At 32.3% G+C, this 22648-nt stretch overlaps 3 protein-coding genes across 3 annotated transcripts; 2 read left to right on the forward strand and 1 right to left on the reverse strand.

Annotated features, from left to right (window-relative positions):
• Window positions 1–1970: 1970 nt before the first annotated feature.
• TRIADDRAFT_53451 (uncharacterized protein) lies at window positions 1971–3749 on the reverse strand (the record flags this gene model as incomplete). The annotated part of the gene is made up of 5 exons (XM_002109949.1): window positions 1971–2059; window positions 2311–2389; window positions 2695–2805; window positions 3121–3234; window positions 3747–3749. The coding sequence occupies 5 exons, from the start codon at window positions 3747–3749 to the stop codon at window positions 1971–1973; spliced, it is 396 nt and encodes a 131-aa protein (XP_002109985.1).
• A 2110-nt stretch (window positions 3750–5859) lies between these two features.
• Window positions 5860–6884, forward strand: TRIADDRAFT_53452 (uncharacterized protein; the record flags this gene model as incomplete). The annotated part of the gene is made up of 3 exons (XM_002109394.1): window positions 5860–5957; window positions 6172–6272; window positions 6763–6884. 3 exons carry the CDS (start codon window positions 5860–5862, stop codon window positions 6882–6884), a joined length of 321 nt encoding a protein of 106 aa, XP_002109430.1.
• Window positions 6885–8565: 1681 nt separating this feature from the next.
• On the forward strand, window positions 8566–10074 carry TRIADDRAFT_53453 (uncharacterized protein; the record flags this gene model as incomplete). The annotated part of the gene is made up of 2 exons (XM_002109395.1): window positions 8566–9595; window positions 9953–10074. 2 exons carry the CDS (start codon window positions 8566–8568, stop codon window positions 10072–10074), a joined length of 1152 nt encoding a protein of 383 aa, XP_002109431.1.
• Window positions 10075–22648: the final 12574 nt, after the last annotated feature.

The raw sequence follows: 22648 nt of genomic DNA on the forward strand, positions 1-22648 counted from the left end.
AATTAAGATTCTTCTTTGGAGCGAACTTGGTCAAAGCAGAAAACTTTGAACTCTCTGATTTGTTGGCCTACTGTCGCAGGGCGATTTTGGGGACCTTCAATCGCCTATGATCGTGGTGTGAGTGCTCAGTCACGTTGGTTCGTCCTACAGTCCAATACAGAAGAAATGATTGAATTGGTTAACAAAGAGACACGTCAGGAGAGTTGCTACAGTGTACAGTACGGAGACGAGTGTGGTACAGTACTGTAAGTATTTTCGGGGTGGAGTAGCCGTACCGTACTGATAGATTTGGACCAACTGTACTGTACACTGTACAGTGTACAGTACTCTGTAGTGGACTGTACAGTACATTGTACTGTAATGTACAACTGGTGCTAGTGGCATGATGAAGATGGTGATGAAATGGAATGCTCTGGTACTGCACCTTTTTACAGCACATGTACAGTATACTGTTTGAAACATGGAAATAACTTATGATACAGTATATGGATTCCTGAGTTTTCGACAATACAGTAAAACGGCAAGTAAAAAACTGTGCAGAAAAAGCACTAGACTGGACCATCTGTGACCACCAATCCACATATGAGAAAGACATATGAATGGATCTTGTCATAATTATTTACTGTATGCATCTTGTTTCATATAAAACAGATGAAATAACTCGGCCGAGCATTGTTATTGCAAAACAAAATTGAAATAGTACGTCATAAACTGTTTACTACAGTATATTTCAATATTGGAGATAGGGTTACCTAACTCAAACGATTGCACGACTTCAACATTTTCACTCATTCAGCGTACTAATAACATTCCTACCACTGCATAGTGGACTCCTCTTTCGCGCATTGCACCTACAGTAGTGTACGTAGTAGCTTTCTCATTTGTGTTCGATGTAAATGGCAGTAATGCAATGGGTAACACTTTGTGCTGCAAAACAATGCACTATTCTGCTATCCGATTTTTCATCAATGGTATTAATCGGTTTGGTACAAACTAACTTTCTATGCGGTGCCAAGATGATATAAAATAAATTATTGCTGATTTTAGTTGAACACACATCTTCAAGATTCCAGGCTTTTTCCTCTTTTACCATCCATCTTCTATACTCTATACTATAAGTATAGTATCAGTTTTCTTCTCAGCTCTATGATACGCATTTCGTATATGCGCATAGGATTTACAAATTATGTCTATGCAAATACCGTGGAAAGCAGATGACTACCCTTAACGATTTCTTTGACCATCCTGTGGACTTTCGAGAAAAACATTTGAATTTATTGCCCTTCATGATTAATCATATAATTACATGTATAACATGGTAATCAGTTAAATACGCGTATCTATCAATAAATCAATCTACCAGTAATCGTATATCATCATATTAAAGCTTTCAGACAGAGTTGTGATTTCCTAGGTATTGTATTTACGTTGCTGTTCCATTAGTTATTCTACTGCTAAAGCTTAGCATACTTTTTTCGGAAAAATAGATACAATACAATAAAACAGTGAAAATAATCAATGGTGATGCAAGTAGATGTAGCAACTGGCGAAGAAAATCTCTTACAAAACGTAATGAATGTCTGTAAAATTATCATATCATTATAGCATTGGCGTTGTTAGTTATCAAACAAATAGAAATTTTTAAGCGGTTTACTCTTATTAGGATGAATAATCGTTTCATTGTCAGCAAATTAAGGATACATCTACTCAGTAGACTAGTATCCAGCTTTATATTTTGCTATCTTGCATGTAATGACAAGTATTTACTTATATATATATATATACTCGAATGTTGCGAATTAGATCGAAAGTATATCAAGAAATTGAGTATGGTACTGCTATTGTATGAAAATTTCATACGATGGCAATAACAAAAGCTTACACACTTATCCCTAATATTCAAATATTGAAAGGATATCATTTAACTACATAGATTTAGCTTGATATACAAAGCATAATATGAAGTCGCTTTAATTAGCAGCGACAGCTTCACTACTTTTGCTTTCTTTCTTGACTTTGTAATCTTTAATCGCAGCTCTGATAGCATCTTCCGCAAGCACTAAAAAAGATTAATGAATAATATATATTCAAAATCTATAACATAATGTTATCGATAATACCTGAAAGTAATCAACATTACGATCAAAAGATAAATTGCTGTCAATGACTGTCTAATGAAAGACTTTGTAATAGCATGTAATTTTAATACACAAAATCATTTGTAACTGTATCGATTACACTGATTTCATAACACAGAAAGCTATGCTTATCGATGGCCTTCTTAATTCATCTTGACATGGATGAACTTACTTGAACAGTGTAACTTCACTGGTGGTAAAGATAGTTCTTTTGCAATATCAGAATTTCTAATCTTCTTTGCGTCATCAATCTAAAATTATGAGAAGATAATAACGGGATTGACTGAAATTGCAATCTGAATATTATAAATGCAAATCTATCTATCTCTTGCTTATTCAACTAGGATCGTAAACAATGAATAAGAGATCATAATAGACTGTATTGAGATGTAGTGAATATGGATTACACACTTACAAGTTAGCCTACTATATTACGTGCTGAAATACTAGCGCAGCAATATCGTAACCCGACAAATAGCAGACATTAAAAAATTCTTGCAAGTGGAATACTGTATGTTTAACATTGCATGTAAATACAATATCAATGTACGAGTACCGATTTTCCTTTGATCCATTCAGTCGCTAGAGAACTAGAGGCGATGGCTGATCCGCAACCAAAGGTTTTGAATCTTGCATCCACAATTTTGCCATTATCGTCCACTTTAATCTGTGAGTATTATTGATCGTGATTGTTTACCAATCGCATAATGTATTACAAAATGGTGGCTATTACAATGCTGTGCTGTAATGTACTGCTGATCGCTTGGAGAGTATTCAATCAGTCATACATGACGAATTGTAATAAAGAACATTTCACAGCATTTCTGTCTCGCGAGCAAGTAGTGATATCTTAAAATATACAGTAAAACTGAAGCGCTAGTTCACTTTTCATATAGTAATCACTTCTTCCACTTAGTTTGAGCTCTATTTATTCTAAAGATAATATGCAAAGAATGTACGGAATGAATAAAATAAAGTATACCTGTAACTTCATAACATCGCCACAGGCAGGGGCTCCAACCAAGCCAGTCCCAACATTCTCATCGCTCTTATTGAGCGAACCAACGTTTCTTGGATTCTCATAGTGGTCAATAACCTGACGGTGAAGACAATAAATCGAACGGTCATATAAAGTTTTAAATCGGATCGTTACCGACATTTCAGTCATTAATTGTAACTTCAACTAGTACTTGTCTCACTATTCGATACTCGAATACTGTTCATTGCATAATTATACATGCAGTGCTATAGATGTGCATGTGGATGTTATCAAAGTGTAGCGCGATTGACGATTCTGACCAAATGGAATATTTACATTGTTTATATTATTATGAGCAACAAATTAAGCGTCTTCTATCTTATTCAGGTTTCAATTGCTAATGTCCATATTCATGAAAGATTTGTAGATTGGCTGTAATAGATCATACTGCATATTCATTAGGGTCCTTGAAAAAGGGACACTAAAATTGTCATTGCGCGATTTGTACATCAGATTGGTCGGCAACAGTAGAGCAGTTGCCTAGTAAATATAGTTTAATTTGATTAACAAGACAGTTTCTAAAATGTACAGTACAGTATATGGGATTTTCAATGACTATCGAATCTTACCATTACGACAACTGAAAAGAGGTTTCAAAAAAGTGGGCATAAATGTACCTACACGACTCCCCTGCCGTGGGTCAGTGGGTGTACCGGATAACATAATACGTAAGCCGTAAGGAGTACATAAATTAATTGTACATTACCGTGTGATTTGGTTGTAAAGGTTAGGGCTATTACACTTTTGAATTCGAATATTACAGCTGTAGCTTCAAATACTACTGATAGACGTAGTTAAAATACACAGTATAAATATACGGTAAAAAATAGGACAACAACTGATGAAGAAGCATAAGCACTTTTTATCACTACTATACAGTACAGTATCTTTATAGTTGTTTGCTAGACGTAGAGCTATAAAACAGCGTTACGCGCTTTGATGACAGTCTACTTATCAAGATAAGAGTAGAGCAATTCTAAATAGGTAGTTTACTTTGCCTTTTTATTGTCAAGATTATAGTATCGAGTTTAAGGCAATTTGATAAACCTAAAGTATATAAGAATGTATATGTTTACAGCTTTATTCTTTGGAAAATTATGGCCAAGGAGAGCGGCCATTTTAGGAGGTTGAAGATTTGTAAATTTGTTCACCACGGTTGCGTATACGCAACCACAGTCATACCGTATAGTGTGCTGTATTATACAGTACTTACGTTCATCACTATAGTAATTATAATTATTATTATGATGATGCATTTTCAATCATTCAAAATGTTCGCCTATTTATCGTCATCTTGATAAAGTACTATCCTACACTAAGAGGTCATAGATTCTAAAGTCACCATACGAGGTTGTTTGCGTGATATTAATGAGAATAAATGATATAGAAAATTTAGTTCAATTAATTCAGTAACCTATGAAATCAATAATTAATTCTACACTCTACAGTAATCACTTCTGGTTCAACCATGTTCATCAGCGTTATTTTTTACAGTCCGTATTTTACCTTGTCGTGATAATTTCTGGCGTACAAAGTAGCCAATACTGCATTTCGTAAGGGTGCACGGTTCAAAGCTCTTCGACCTATCGAAATCATCCTTTTTTCTTTCAAATCTGTCAATAATATATTACAACCAAAACAAATTGTGGATCCAAATTTTGCAATCGGAGAAAATACACACTCGAAGGACAAGCGAATTTTGTTATTGACAGGGATGAGATTGTTTCTCAACTCTGGTAGCACCGTACAAAATACTGTAGGTATCAGTCAGCGCCTAGTAAGTTACAGTACAGAATACTGTAAGCTACAGTACAGTACTGTACGGTTAGTGCAGCACATGAACTCGACCATTTTTTTTGCCTACTCGCTTCTCTACCCCCTAGTGGGGTAGAGAATGGTCATACACCTGTACTGCAGTACTGTACTATACAAATGTACATGCTGTACAGCGTGTACGCGCACGTCACATCGGTTAGAGAGTGCAGGCCGTCCAGCCGTGGTCTGAGTCTGACTTTGCATGCTTGGATGACCGTAGATCCATCCAGCGGTCTATCTGCTGTGTTATGGACTGCTGGACCGATAGACAGTTTCACTTCGATATTGAAGTCGATCGAGCGATTGATTGTTTTGGAAAATAATTCTAGATACTACGCTGTTACGTTTTCCAATATCCTCTTCTACTCAGTAACAAGGAAGATTTCGTAAAATCTTCCTTGTCAGTCCAGTAGAGCTAGAGTATTGAACTAAACCTTATTGTTTTACCACAACGTTATATAACTGAACAGAACCAATGGTTTATTCTATAGACTTACATACCGTGAATTTAGATTGTTGAACATGTAAAATTATATGAATCAATAGCGGTCCAATTAGGAAACCGTATTAAAATCATCGACCAAAATCTTATTTCGTAACATATGCGTATAAAATCAATCAATCGATAGTTTTAAAAGAGGAAAATACGGTGTAGAGTTATGCGTGTGCAGTAACTTTATGATCGATGACTTTAGGAACATCTCCATGGACAGAGTCCTACAGTACTACGTATTAATTAAAGTACCTCAAAAGTGCAAATCATTGTCCAGCTCTTTTGCAGCTAAATCTGTACGAGAATATTTACGAGAATACGTGTATAGGTATTATTAGCCGTAACCTATATATATATATATACAACAATCCAGGATGGCATATAATGCAAAAAAGTTGATCGAATATGAATCACCTTTCTGGGCATCTAAACTCTGCTATATTCCCCTGTATTATGTGAAATTAGCGCAGCGGTTTACCCCGATTTAGCAAAGGGATCTTCGATCTGCGTTTCGAATAAACGCATATCGAATTTTAACATCTGTATTAAACAAGATGATATGACTGGCTCTACATTATCAGGCAATAAAGTTCGTTCATTAGAATTTTGATTTGCTGATGCTATACAGTACATAAGAAATGCACGACAGTCTTCACAGCTGGTGTTATTCAATCTAATCACTGTAGAGCTACTGCTGTTGCTGCGCGTCATCTTGGTTTATCAAGCTATTTATTCTTACGTTGTGATGAAGGTACACAACCCGACGTGCAACTTCTTGCATGTACAGGTAATATTTTCCTCGACAGTATGGTAGGATCGAAAATAGTTTTGCTTCAACCTCAAGCTCAATTTGTCCCCGATATCTCACCTAGAATGCATCGACTAGCTACCCATCTAAAAAGCTCTACAGGCGATGAATGCTATCATATACCCCTTGGTGGTTCAAATGTGGCTGGCCTACTAGTTATATTGAGCGCTTTCGAGAATTGATTGAGCTAGGTTTATTTCAAAATTTCGATGATATAGTTGGTGTAAGCGGTTTCAAGGGCGTCACATTTTATATGTACTGCATATACAAGCAAGTATCGTTTAAGTTTACGTTTTACTATTGATTTTTTGAAGTAATATCGCTATTTCAACTTCATATTCCATAATGACGGTTGATAGCTTGATAATATTATCTAGCTAAATTTAAAATTAACCTTCGGTATAATATAACGATTTTAGCAATTGATCCCTAATTTAATTTATATTGCTATTTAACTTTCTTTCCCCAGGTGGAATCTTTGGGACATACGATGGATGCTTTAATAATTTACTTGAGCAAGAAAGATGTATAAATGAAGATGTTATGACTTGGGCCGCTTATCAGACTTTAATGAATGGTGAAAAGAAATAATCTACAACTGGATTATTTATAAAGAATCTTAAATACAGTCATCAATGTATGATGCAATTAAAATAGTTACTATTATCCTTATAGCAACAAACCTGCACAGTGGTTTAATGGCGATTTTTAACGAGTCATTTTAATCCATAATGTACGTACACGTATGACACTAATATGTGTGTAGTTCAGAATTTCCAATTTCATGAAATGATATTTATAAAATGCAAAGGTAACTTAATTATTAATGAGTGTATTACTATAAATTTGGATGGATATAACTCTTCTCATACTCTACTGCTATTGCCTAGTAAATTATACTATGCATGAAGAAGCAATAAATTAATTTTTATTGCCATTAAAAGGTTGATATTAATAAGACTTAATTTATTTATTCTCCTTTATACTTCACTCTTTTTTCTAATTTTTGAATGATGAGGTATGGTATGCAGTAAATTACTGAAGCTAACATTTCTTGTGACAGTAGCAGATTGATAACTTGTGGAGAAGTAGAGAATACTTTGCTAGTATTTCGCTATATAAAAATCTTTAGCTTTGCAGCTATAATTTCAGCTTTAAATGCTCTCTGAAAAGAACAAACTATCAATAAATAATAAATTCCTCATCTTGAGCATGACCTATTATTAGAACAACAGGTATTTGCAAAAGTTGAAATATTCCATTTACTTTATCCTGTCGTATTCGAATTTCAATTTGGCTTATAATATAATTTATAATCTGATGAAGTACTGTACAATCACTAATAAACCAGATACCATTAGGACCCTTTTATGAAAGAGTAGTAGTAATTATAATTTAGTCTACGTTATATTAGACTTGATAACCTTTACCTGATATGATTGCAGAAAGAATTTTCAAGATTTTTACTATAGAATTGATGAATATGTACGGTACTTTAGAGCATATAACGTGCATTGGTACAGCACTGTACACTACTGTATCGTGGTGTGGATGGAATTCGTTCCCTTCCAATTTTCTCGATAGTAAAAGCTGTTCAAATTGAAGTTTCTTACAATGGGAAACCCTCCATAACAACCATTAAAGTTAAATAAGACTAAAACTAAGTTAGCTAAATACAACCCTCGAGACCTCAACTACTGTATCGTGATGTGCATGGAATTCGATCCCTTCCATTTTCTCTATAGTAAAAGCTGTTCAAATTGAAATTTCTTACAATGGGAAACCCTCCATTAAAACGATTAAAGTTAAATAAGACTAGAACTAAGTTAGCTAAGTACAATCCTCAAGACCTCAACTTCTTCACTGTACTAAAACTAAATTGACTTTAACCATCTACATGCACAAATGTAAGAAAATCTTGATCAACAAAATTTGTAAGAAATTTTAATTTGAACAGCTTTTACTATAGAGAAAATGGAACGGACCTCATCCGATACACACCACTGTATAGTATACGACTTTCCGTCCTGTACAGTATTACTACAGTAATAGTATTACTGTGGCAAAATGCCATTGGGTAGTCCATAATATAGGGCAGATACGTTGACATCGGTAGCAACAGTGCTCTGTGCGGTGCTTTCACACTTGCAATTTTTGTTTACCAGACATTACGGCAAGACTTGGGCGATTGATTTGCCAACACTTTCTACACTGTACTTGACATTCTTTATGCTTGCTGTAGTCAATCTCGGTTGGTAAATAGCAAATAATAATGGCATATAACTCACAAAATTTGATCAGATATACTCCACCTTCGTGGGCATCTACACTTTGCTACATTCCTCAGTATTACTTGAAGCTAGCACAGCGTTTGACACCAATTTATCAATGGGATCTTCCAGCTGCTTTCCCAAATCGAAGCATATCCAATTTTCAAATCTATATTAAGCGAGATGATATGACTGGTTCTGTACTATCAGGCAATAAAGTTCGTAAATTAGAATTTCTATTAGCTGATGCATTACAGAAGAAGTGTACATCAATTCTAACTGCAGGTGGCATCCAATCCAATCATTGTCGAACTACAGCTGTTGCTGCACGCCAACTGGGTTTATCAAGCTATTTGTTCTTACGATGCGATGAAGAGATGCGATCCAATTTACAACTTGTAGGATGTACTGGTAATGTTTTCCTCAACAGTATGGTAGCATCGAAAGTATTCTTAATTGAACGTAAAGCTCAATTTTTTCCTGATATCTTGCCTAAAATGCAACAACTATCTACCTATTTAAAGAGTACAACTGGCGATGAATGCTATTTAATACCTATCGGTGGTTCAAACGTTATTGGCTTATTTGGCTATATTGAATGTTTCCGAGAACTAGTTGAGCAAGGTTTATATGAAAATTTCGATGATATTGTCGTTACATGCGGTAGTGGCGGCTCAACATGTGGGCTTGCATTAAGCAATTATTTAACTGGAAGTAAAGTTAAAATGCATGCCTTATGCATATGTAGTGACGCTAATTATTTCTATCAACACATTGATGAAACACTACAACAGTTAAAACTAAGCGATCAAGTGAAAGCGCGTGATATTGTTGATATCATTGATGGATACGCTGGTTTAGGGTATGGATTATCAACAGAAGATGAAATGAAATTTGCTTATGATGTTTCTAAATCAACTGGGATTATACTAGACCCGGTCTATAATACTAAAGCTGTAAAGGGAATGTTACATGAATTGGAACATAATCCTGAACGCTTCCAAGGACGTCGAATCTTGTATATCCATACAGGTACTACTTAATTTCCCATATCCTCCTATCTAGTTGATTTTTAAAAAAGTTTTGAATGACGCAGATATAAAATTTAATGTACTGTAGTATTACTGTTTTAATTTCACATTAAATGAGGCCAATTAACTTCTTGATGGTGTTTCATCGGGTAATTTAAATTCTGTTACTTCCTTAAATTGTAAGCAGTGATGCTATAAAATTGTTTAACTCCTATAGATTTGCGTTTTGTATAGCTATTACAATTCATCATAAACGATTTTAAATCACTCGTGCGGTATCGTCATTATATTATACTTATTTTGAAGTGAATTGATAGTGCCAAATTTAAAAAATTTCTTGGATTATAATATATTATAGGCGGTATATTTGGAGCTTATGATGGACGTTTTAATAATATGCTGGAGCAAGAAAGAAGTTCGAATGTGGAGATAATGAATTGGACTGATTATCAAACATCGATCGGTGATAACAAGAAATAGTTTGAAATTGAACTATTTGTAAATAATGTGTACTGAATGTGTGATGTAATTAGAGTGTTACCACAATTTTAAAAGGACTGTTTCGATGCTGTAACTGGATAACAGTTTTATTTTCTAGCTAAATTTTCTTTTACCTTATTGAACGTAGTTTAGAATTTTATTAGGTTGTTCGATTATAATTCGTCTTTAATATCTCTTTACTACTTTATTCGGTATACAGACATATGATATCTTGCGCCGAAGTATGTCTTTATAGGGAGTAATTTAATCTATACTCACAAATTTTACAATTTCATTGCAGATTGAAAATGCACGTATATGTTACTATTACTTTACAGAAAGGTTTGATTTGGTAATATACATGTATTACATTGGATATTGGTTACATGCGAGAGTAGTTTTATGATAGTAACATTCTACTATTGTTAATGCATTAAATGTCATATCAGTATAATGTTTTACAGTGGATAATTTAGAAATACGTTATTGTGAGCGATCACGTATTGACAACTATAGATATCTATCAATGATCTATTTTAATTCTGATCAGGTTACTATAATGCTGTTGGATAGGAAAATTTGCTCAACAGAGATTACTAATGATAGTATATGCTGTATTATATATAAAATTTTTATAGCTATTTGTCGTCTCAGTTTTCGATGTCTGATCATTAAAATGACTGTGCTTTTTCTCGATTATTAATATAGTATTATGAAGTCTCAAAATTTATATTTACCGAGATGCGGGTTACTGTAGAAACATAAATACAAATGTGTGATCAGCAATCATTAATTCCTTCTACGGTCGGTAATGCATGCGCCTAAGAGTAAATATCTCTTCATTGAACGTCGAAAAATTTTGCTACTGTAGAACATTTGCAAGATGTATGGCAGTATTCTATCTTGTCTCGCTCGAATTTATTACTCTACAGTGCTGCTGTTTGGCATATTATATTATTATTATCCATGGAATGAGTATCGATTGAATTGATTTACTATCTCTTAGATCATAGATGATGATTCTTGCATACTCCATTTTTCATTTATTAATAAATTGATTAATGAGAGAATGTAAGACATGATAATATTGTATGTGATACAAAAGACCTCTAGCTAGTAAATAAATCTACTTTCGTATACAAAGAGAGAAGCATGTACACCGTACACTGAGCGTGCAGGGGTTCTAAATTATCTAGTCATTCGATTTTATAGAACATGCAGTGGTTATCAGTAATAATTTTATAAAATATTCTATTATATCAAATTCATGCAAATATCTTAAAAATTTTTTGGATAGAGATTACATTAATTGAATAATGAATATACTCTGTTCTTGTCAACATTACTTACGATATAAGCTGCTGCTATGCGACTTTCTACAGCTATTAATATTTAATGTTATTATAATTAATTACTATCTATTTCTACATTTCATATATCTTTAATTGAATTGAAATATACATATCTACTGACATGGGTGTAATAGATCGCTACATTACGAGAAAATCAGATGAATATTAAGGTACAAAATTCTAAATCCGCATATGCACGCATTGAGAGTTTTTATAGCAGTCTCTGCTCTCTTTCATGTCGCTAACCACTACCAGTGTGCTGCATTGAGTGTCAGAAGTATCGTAATACGTGAAAATTGTCGTCCAATTTCATCTTGATGAAGTCTTTCTATGAGTAGTAGAAGATGAAAAGGTCAAGGCCATGATAGTATATTTCGCATAGCGAATACATTACTAGTTGCACCTATGTTAACTGGGTTTTCTTCTACTGTATAGTATTACACAGCAACGTAGCCCCATGGTACAGTACATTGTATAATAAAAATATGCACTACACTGTATGTTGTCATGGTACCTTTCAAGAGTCCTACAGTGCTGTAGATGTAGTTTGCTCGATGAACAGTGATGGCGGGGTTATTATATACAGTAGTTCACAACTCAGAAAATAAGAACTGGCTTATTAATTAATTCATTATAAATATCAGCGCTATCATTTTAGATGGTCAAGACGAAGCCTAACCAGCTATCGTTGATGCAAATAATGATGGCATATGACATACAAAACTTGATCGAATATATTCCACCTTCCTGGATATCTAAACTTTGCTACGTTGCTCAATACTATGTAAGACAAACGCAGCCATTTACCCTATCTATCAATGGGATCTTCCAGTTGCTTTCCCAAATCGAAGCATATCCAATTTTCAAATCTATATTTAAACGAGATGATATAACAATTACAGTAATTAAAATTTAGCTATCTGCTTGTTTATCTCTGAGTTATATCTTTCATTGAAATTGTATATTTATAAGAGTACTCCACTGGTAAAATTATCGTATTCAGCAATTTTATTTTAATGATTATTCTATTTCCATAAAAATATCTAAACTACTTAGTTGAAGTTGCTGATGGCTAACTATTTATGAGCTACTGAATTCAAATGGTAGATAGGCAAAAGTTATTCTTACTTTTAGTACTAATGATTTAATCAAACACTATACTATTTCTACTATTGTCTTATTGCAATAGAAGTAAATTGGGCTAACTTAATTAATTTACGCGTATTTACTGCTTGATGATGTCATGACAGCAGTTTGCATTCACTCCCTCACAAAAATAGTATGAGTAGCCTGCAGAGGTACGATATAATCTCTTCCATCGCAATATTACATTTGGTTGGTCATATCGTATCTTAAAGACCAGTTATCTATTAATTTTGTATTACTATATGCAAGTACGTTGCAGTAATTGTGCGATGGTCTTTTGATTGCTTAAGAAAGTTGAATAAAATAACCGTTGAAATTTTGGTGAAAAAGTAAAATAAGGACGAACTAATGAAATCAATTTGTTGATACACATTAACACAATAATAGATTGGCCGTAGAATAACATTAGTTACTGTATCAGTGCCATTGCTCTGTATTTACTTATCGAAATCGTTAAGAATGTCAACATCAGCTGTTTCTATTTAGTAGTAGATAGTAAACTCCGCAGAACAAGGTTTTGAGTACCTTTGAAATCTGAATTGAATATTTGGATATTATTTCATGAAAGGTGAATTACGCATTCTAAATGCATACGGAAATAGTTTTAAAATTGATCAATCTAATGAGTATGGTCTTACTATTCACTAAGATACGCAGTACTAAAATTTTATTGTTACATGCTCCATTTCAAGTTATACAGAAGTTATTCATATAAATACTAGTAGAGATTGCATATCTAAAGTTGCGAAAGCAAAAAAACAAACTGAGTTAATAGCATAATAACTACTTTTTTCTCGTCAATAAGAGATCAAGATAAGGTCTAAACGATCATGTAGACGCCATATACCTTATTACAACCAAATACGGATACTGTTCATCACAGAACTGGTTGCTGTACTATTACGGTAATACTTAACCTTCCAATAACTTCGTAGCCCTAGTTAATATGATAAAATCCATAATTATAATGCTGGTATGATTGTTAATACCTTATCGTAATTACTATTTAAAGTTGGCTGATGTATATTTGGTATTGACTGTTTTTATGCGCAGAAAGAAAAATGATTATTAAGTGCTACTCTAGGGTAACTGAATTAGACAACAATTTTGCGTAAACTAAGGCTATGTATGAGAACTTAATTAGAAATAGTCATGAATTGATTAGCCATGTTAGGAATATTGTAGTTGAAGAAATGAGGCCTAATAAATGGCTGCAAATAGGCTGAAGTTGTTTAAAAGCAAGATGGCTCTTACATAGTGCAAATAGGAACAATTTAAATACTACAGTGTCCTCGTTGCAGTTCTATCCTGCTGCTTATAGTCATACAGTATATGTATATTTACACAAAGTAAAATAGCGTTTAAGCGAGTAGGTTACTTATCAATTTTTTTTGCGTTCCTTTTTTACAGAGATTAATTTGCGACATACGTATATATTCTCAGTTTAATATTTAAAATTTGGAATATAACCAATCTCCTAAAAAATAGACTTATGTTAAATTATTTAACGTACATAATCGATATTTTATTAACATATGGATAAGAAAGGAATAAACTATCTCAAACAAACATTAATATTGGCGCGAAATCTGTTAGTATATTTCAAATAATTACGTATGAAGCTTGATAGTATACGATGGAACAAGGTTTTTTGACATATGCAATCCATTCCCTGAATGTTGATTAATTATAATACAGTTTCTACGCAGCTGTAGGTGTAAAAAACCCAACAGAAAATTTCTACCGCCGCTATTTGGTAAAAATAGTGTTCAATATTATTTCATGACCGCGTGTAGGACGTCACCTATGTTTAATTACATTAATCTATTTTTATCACTAGTCATTACCTCTCTAATTGCCCCTACAAATTATTTCTATTTTTGTATTCATTTTGTATTACTACTGTCTATAGGTATTATTTGGCAATTAACGATGGCTGTAAGATAGCAATGCTATCACAGTTTATTACTTCTGACTTTTAAATTTTGAAATATGAGTGATAAATATGTCATGAGCATGTTGGAAATCAATTCTACTTAACCGGAAATATGAGATTTAATTTAACGTCTTTCAATAAAAGTGAATCCTTTAGGATATACGCGTATAAATATTTTCTGTGTGGCAATCAGACAATGAAATGACAGCGAACTTCTAAAGGTGTTTGCGATTGCTAATAATACAATTAGGCCAACAAAACTATATCTATTATATTGTAGTAATTCTTTGCGCCATTTCTGTAGATTAGCCGACGATGATTATTCATCACAGATGGTAGTTAATTTATCTCATAGTTAAGAATTATCACATTAACTATAAGCATAGTAAAAGCTATTTTCTACTAGTCACGTTTTAGCTGCTATCACGCCAAATGTTGATCAATCCTTGTTAATTATGTGCCGTTTTATTTTAATTTCTATTGGCCTCGCAGTTTACAAATAAACAGTTTTGTATCGATAACTATTATTATTTAAAATAGCTTAGTCACCTAATATTGAGCATGTCGCATAATATGGAATACATGTAAGTTTGTATTGGTGGCCTGAACTTATTTGAATAATATTGGTAGTTAAATAATACTCTGCACATTGTTATTATGATATGTATTCATAGGATGCTATTGCTCTAAACTTAAATCAATAGTTTTAACATATAAGGAGTATTACTCTTATAGGGTTTTTATTTTTATATATGAAGGTTTTCGCATTTAAGATGATTCATCTGCTAACACAACTATCGATCAAGATATAAGGATAATCGAATACAGTATGGAGGTAATAGTGCTAAAAATGATAAATGCAAGAGAAATTTAAATACTATAACTGTTATCTATTAATGCAAGTAGATTTAATTTAGATAGAATGCTTTTCATTAACGTTATTCTTGATTGCCAAATCATATAATGATTTTGCTTAGAGGTTTACTTTGATACATTAAGGGACTGCTAACTTGCAGTAGATTAACATATTATTTTACTAAATTACTGATTTAGGACGATATTTAGATATACTAGTAAAAAATGATCTACTGTTTTACAGTCAAGCATATATCCTTGTGTCCTTGATTTAACACAAGAAACAATTCTGTCTCATGTATTTTACTGTACGAAAAAGAGTGATTATTAAGCGTTTACAAAATTGATACGACCAACCGTCATTTTGACTTGATAACACGAGAATGGATTCCAGTAAAGTGCAATTTTTATTGTACGACGATTCTTTTTCAATTATATCCACCTTGTTATTATTTAAAGCTATTTAATCGTAAACATAGCTTGTATCGCCTGTTGATAGCTAGCATTGATTTCGGATCGGTCGTCGTTAAAGCTTGCTTCTGTCGTTGAATGCTACGACTATGAAAGAAATCCGTTTCTCTTGTAGTGCTATGATCACTTTTTCGAGCTGACATTTTTACTTTAAAACTGAATCATGACTACTACTAGGTGTAATCATGTCTTCTAGCAGGCTTCTTCCTACACTATATTGAAAAAGCGCAGCCTATATATAATAAAATTTTATCAAGTAGACGACCATGATTTTAGCTAAAAATAACAGTCACATGGATAAATGACGGGATAGTTTAAGGTTTTATGTGGGCGTTTTTAAATTAGAACGATCTGAACCATGAATGGAAGCATATTTAATACGGTTTTAATAAACTTTTATAATTGAAATTAGCCTTTCTATATAAATAGAAGGCATAAGCTGGATAGTAATTGGATAGAACTAGAACGAGATAGTCAAAGAATAACATAGCCAAGCTAATTAGAATAACACATGCTATGCATTAGTAGCCTAAACGATTTAGCTTTGGTCAATTCCATCATTTAAATCAAGCTCCTTTAATCTATTCATACGTTATACCTACACTGATCAAATTTTAACCACAATTAGAAAGCAGCAACCAAGTGGAGACAATAAATTTAATTTAATTTACAACAAGAGCATAACTTTTAATGCAATAATATTTTTCGATCTAAAAGGATCTGGTCTTACTACAGATCTAACAATATGGTGATGATACAACACCCCAAAAGCAGCTACTACGCCCACTTGTAACAAATTTATTAGATATAAAAAAGTTTACGTTAACAATTTCTAACTAACTTTTTCAGACGTAAAATTATCGGGATAATAAATAGATAAAAACACTTAAATTTTAAATAGTTTCTAATCAATAATTTTGATCTAAATTATTTCAGTCAAGATTCAATAAGATGCTTCGTTATGCTTTAACAATAAGAATCAGTATTGATAACTCCTAAAGTTAGACATAACTAGAAAGTTGCACTTTTCCACTGTAGTGCAACGTAATCTGTGAATATGAATATTGCATACTGCTAATCATGCACTAAAGAGATGAATCGTTACCCTATATTTCAAGATCTTGCCAAGTACGTTTTTTAAACATTTATAACCGCTAAGGAATCTGTAAAATTAACCTCTGGTTCTTAAACGACTTCTAGTTTATTTTAACAACAATAGCAATGGAATATTCGAAGGGGTGTCTGTTAAGTTAGCAATAATTTTGTCCGATTGCGTATTATTAGGTGGTATAAGTTATAAATTAGCAATGAAAAGTAGCAGCTAGTGAATGTAACTACTTTATCTGTCCTTCATGATTTATAGTATATCACCATATCGTGTTTATGAATATCGTAAAGCCAAAATGAAATAGGCAATTGTCTCCATCAATTCAATTGACCGAATCTTACTTTTCTATACGCTAAAGATTTTATATAACATCTAAAATATCATTCCTAAAATTTATCTTCGATGATATTGTCCATTAATCAGTTTTAAGACTCCAACAGGCACCAAAGTCAGCATTGCTTTAGTTTTATTTGAGACAGGGCATATCACTTTCTTTGATTTTCTTTTACGAATTTACACAGCAATTTTCGAATGGGAAAATGACAATTTATTACTTATTTTTCCGCAGAAATACTCCTCATTTTGTTATATTGCCAAAGAACTATTGGAATTTCGTTGAGATTCTTATATATCGTACCAGGTACGATAACTTCACTCATTATTTGCACTCATTCACAATAAAACCTGATTGAACGTAAAACCTGTGACATTAATATAAGTTTTAATCATTTTTTAGACAAGAGGAAATCTGTAGAGAATTTGTTCCATTTAATACCCGTATCGATCAATGACGTAGGATAATATTTATTTTCTACAATGAAATAAACCCTAGTAATATGTTATTAAAGTTTTTCTTAAGTTGACCAAACTAAGTATAGGCTGATTAAGATTTACATTCTGACCAACATATTGGATGCAAAAATGACATTTAATATCACCTCTGGGTTGTTTACACTAATGTAGTGGTACACTAAATTGGTTTTCAATGCAGTTTTGTGGAAATTAAATCCGTTTAATGCAGTCTGCAGAGGTGTCCGGAAAAATCTTTAAATTTATCAAGCTACTTTAGCACCGATTATTTTTGAATCTGTTCCCTGCACTGGCATAACAACCTATAGGCTCACGATGACGGCATAATTACTTAGGCGTTATTTTAAGTTCGTTTATATTTCAAATATTAGATAAATGAGTAATTATAATTTGCGTCTCAAGTAATGTTCGAACAGTAATTAATTGAAGTGTTTTATTCTACTACTCATGTTTCTTGTCATTAATATCAGCAGATCTGGCTATTTTTACCGTACAATATAGCATAGTAGATGGTGAGAACGGATGATACTAAATTTTCTAGAATGGCATTTTAGCAAATGAGTAAGATAGATATATTTACTTCTAATAAGCCTAAATCAACATCAAGCGTTAATCATTTAGACTAGTATTATCAAGTGCATAATCTTGATGATCACATGTGATTTACAATTATTTAAATTAATGCAAAAATGATGATGAACGATAATTATAATTAATGAAATAATAATGTTTAATTAAATTTTTATTTATCCTGAAATGTTGGCAATTTTTCTAGCTATTATAATCGTCGATAAGAAGTAGTTTTAAAATGACCCTATACCATTTATTTACATACCTTAGTTGATTAAGGTTTTCGAAGAAGATCATACTAATATCTAGTTTACAGAATAATGATTACATTATTCATAGGCCCCGGCCCCTCAAGGTTAATATTGAAACAGATCCGTTAAAGCAAATTCCAATTTAAAACAGTTGCTCAAGCTTGAAAACCGGCTCAAGCTGATGCTAAGTATAATAAATGATTAATTCATACTATGATGCCTGAGCATATTGTGGGAATGTTGAAAGAGATCTACTCAAATTTTTTTCCAGTGCATTACTTACAGTATTACTTAAGCTTGAAATGATCATACCATCCTATTTTGAGATTTCATCATTTCTATCGATATTTTATCTAATTCTAGTTTGCAAACTAAGGATTAGTCAAGCAGATGAATAACATGAAATTAAATTGAGCATGTCATTTAAACTTTAATAGTGCTCGTTATTGCCTGCATTTAATACCAGCGAAACGGCTTAAATTTGGCCTGTCGCTGCGAAACTTTTATTAACGCGCATACATATAGTATAACTTAATCACATTTTACTAGAAGTAATCAATTATCATCGGTTACAGTTTTATAGATGGCCAAATGCAATGCTGTATATTTCATTAAATTTATAAATTGTACTGTACAATTTTATGTTTAGTCTGTCCTTTTCTCTGTCATAAATTGTGCTTTAACATCGTTTTATTCGATATCAATTTTATATTATTACTTTAGGATGTAGTTAATGCAATTTATCTAGCCGCTATGGGTGGCCACAGAGATAAAGTCAACTCAATTATCAAGTCAGGAAAAAGCATCGATACGAGAGATAAAGTAATAAATGATTCTAATTACACTGAACGTGACTAATGACTTATGATAATTCCTAAATCTACTCGCCATTTATATAGCAGAAAGCAATCTATATTTTGATTGGCACTTAATGTGCTAACAGGTACCGGTAGCAAGCATTCGAACATCGTTATACCGTATTTCCATAGTATTCATTTTTTGAGAGAAATCAATATCAGAATACTATACTTAGTATTAAATGTGGCTAATGATCACTTTAAGATATTTAAATGCTACAGTTTTCGTTGTCCGATGGGCGAGGACACTATTCCATACCGCACTATTAGAGATCCTTAGTAAATGCATGAAATCTCATCTCAATAATGATTCACTCTATATGATACTTTACTTGTGCTAGTTTTATGAGAAGTATACAAAACTATCTGGAAGTTATATCGTTTAATTATTTGAAAGTATCTAAATTTCTGAGATGTTTGATCTACTCTTGATGGAGTGCATTAACGTTCTTGAAAGTTATTTGTTCTTGTTAGACATCATCTGTTCACTATGTATTGATATCAGTTGATGCTAATTATTTCAGATGGAGAATACTTGCCTACATATAGCAGCTAAAACTGGAAACTTGAGTATTATAGAAATGCTATTAAATGCTGGAGCTTCCATTAGTGTTGTAAATAAGGTATCGTTACAATGACAGAATTGAGAGTCTATCATATCAACTTGCTAGGAAAAAGATAACTGAGTAAGCTATTCAATCTTTTCGATGTTGTGGATAATTTAGGATGGAGAATCGCCACTGTTTGTAGCAGTTAATGAAGGTTTCATAAAAATAGCAGCTCAATTAATCGATGCTGGAGCTGATGTTAATGAAGTAGAATCATGTGTATGCAAGTTAACTAATAAATTCATAAGAAGAAGCTTCAATTATTCATGTCGATATCTTTAGAATTTCACTATGGCATGTCAAGAGTAAAAAGTTGTAATAAATTCTAGATGTACAATTACATAAAACAGTAATTTCTATTAGTTGTGCTGACCAATATTATTGAAACATCATGTCTTTTAGGAAGGCTTATCACTACTAATGCTAGCGATACTACGGAGCAATTTAGAATTGGTTGAATTGCTATGCAAAAAGGGGGCGAAGATTAATTATCGGAAAAATGTAAAAATTAAGACGATTGAAAATGAAAATTCAACAATAACTATGCTAGCTATTATGGTTTTTAACGCTATTATTTATATTATTCGATTTGTTTTATGGCAGAATGGAGCAACTCCTTTAATGGCTGCAGTAATTAGTGCAAACTTAGATATTTCACGCTATTTAATCGATCGTGGAGCAGACGCTAATATTGCAGACTACGTAAACAATATCAAATTAATGAAATTTTCTCATGATTCCAACAGCATAAATGATACACATTGAAAAATAGCTTATCTAACTAATTTGACCGATTTGTTTAAATTTAGGATAATGTAACAGGATCACCCATCTTAATCGCTACAGCAAGAAATGATATTGAAATGATACGTTTGTTAATTCCACATGTTAATGATATCAATCATGGCAATAAGGTGGGAAGTAATGAATTTAGGATTATGTAACAAAATAGTATCTGATAACGTATTCTGTAATTGCTAGATTGGAATAAATGCATTACATCTTGCTGTTCAACAAGACAACAAGCCAATTATACGATTGCTTATGGAAAATAAAGCTATGGTTGATTGCATGAATGAGGTACTGTAATATATTTTGATATTACTCCTATTTTAAAAAATTAAACGATAAAAAAATATGAAATAATAAGCTTAACTCTAAAGCATTTGTTACGATTTAGCATGCATTAGCAGTGTTGTATCTAAATTTGATCGATAGACTTTTATAAAATTGTTTTATGCAATACTTTGACTAGCAAACGTGATTCTATTAACAGTATATATGTCTATTAACTTGTAGATTATCAATTTGCAAACTTCCACATGTGGAATGCATTATGCTAATAAATATGCATATTTGTCGGGAATGCAGTCATAATTTTTATCCATTTACCAAAAACTGCACTAATTTTATATTGATAATAATGATAAGTTTTAAGCTTTGCCTATACTATATCATAATTCAGCTGTTCGATGTAATTCGACGGAAATATCTGATAATTACTTAAGCCAACACACGTATTAAGTAGCATAAGAGATAAATTATTAATCGGACAACTGATAACAAAAACATTGTATATGAATATTATTTCTGCATTCTTTCTATCAAAATTGTATCGCTAAATATGGATAATAACTACAGAATTTGCTATTTTAGGATGGAGATACGCCATTAATTTTTGCCGTTCGTGCCCACGATGAAAAAGTAGTTAAAATGCTCCTAGACTACGGTGCTGATGTTAATAAAAGCAACCGGGTAAGAAAATTATATTAATGTCGGATCTGTGTGTGATAACAAAAATACTAAGTTTAAAAATGAAAAGGAAGATAAACTAGTCACTTTGAATTAAGGACATAAGAAATAGAATTATTAATGTTACTGGATTTATTTTGATACGCAAACTTGAATATTGTGATTATAGGAAGGAATAAATCCGCTAATAATTGCAATTGATGGTGGCGATCATAAATTGATAAAATTATTACTGAATACTGGAGCTGATGTTAACATTCGTGATAATGTTTGTATCCAATTTTCGTTTTACAAGATTAAAACTTGAATTAGTCCTATTCTTGAAAAAAATTCATCTGTCAAAATGAAACCTCTTCTCATAACATTATAGTAAAGATTGCTTTTTAAATTTTGTTTTTGTTATAGTTCGATCAAACACCGTTATTATTCTGTGCAGCAAAAGGCAATATGTCCATCACTAAAACAATTCTAGGGAAAGGCGCAAATATTGATGACGCTGACAAGGTAATTTTTTTAATCCTTGGATTACTTTGTTGCTAATTGGTCATAGCTAACAGATCAAGGATTAATTAATACTTCCTTGATCAAAAGTTATAGGTGTGTTACTGACTTTCCCATTAACTAATTGAAGAAATTTTTCCTTATGTTGCTAATACCAATATCGTGTTTTTAGTTAGCATCAATAGAGCAACTTATTGAATTGATTTCTTCTCAAATGTAACAAATAGATTTTTAACTACTAGTTTATCCTTGTGAAATTTATTGTAACATTGATCTTAGGATGAAAGAACACCATTACATATTGCTATAAATAAAGGACATCTTCAGTTCGTCAAGGCTCTTATTAAGAGAAATGCC

The sequence above is a fragment of the Trichoplax adhaerens genome, genomic scaffold, assembly GCF_000150275.1.
Source record: "Trichoplax adhaerens TRIADscaffold_2 genomic scaffold, whole genome shotgun sequence".
NCBI lineage: Eukaryota > Metazoa > Placozoa > Uniplacotomia > Trichoplacea > Trichoplacidae > Trichoplax > Trichoplax adhaerens.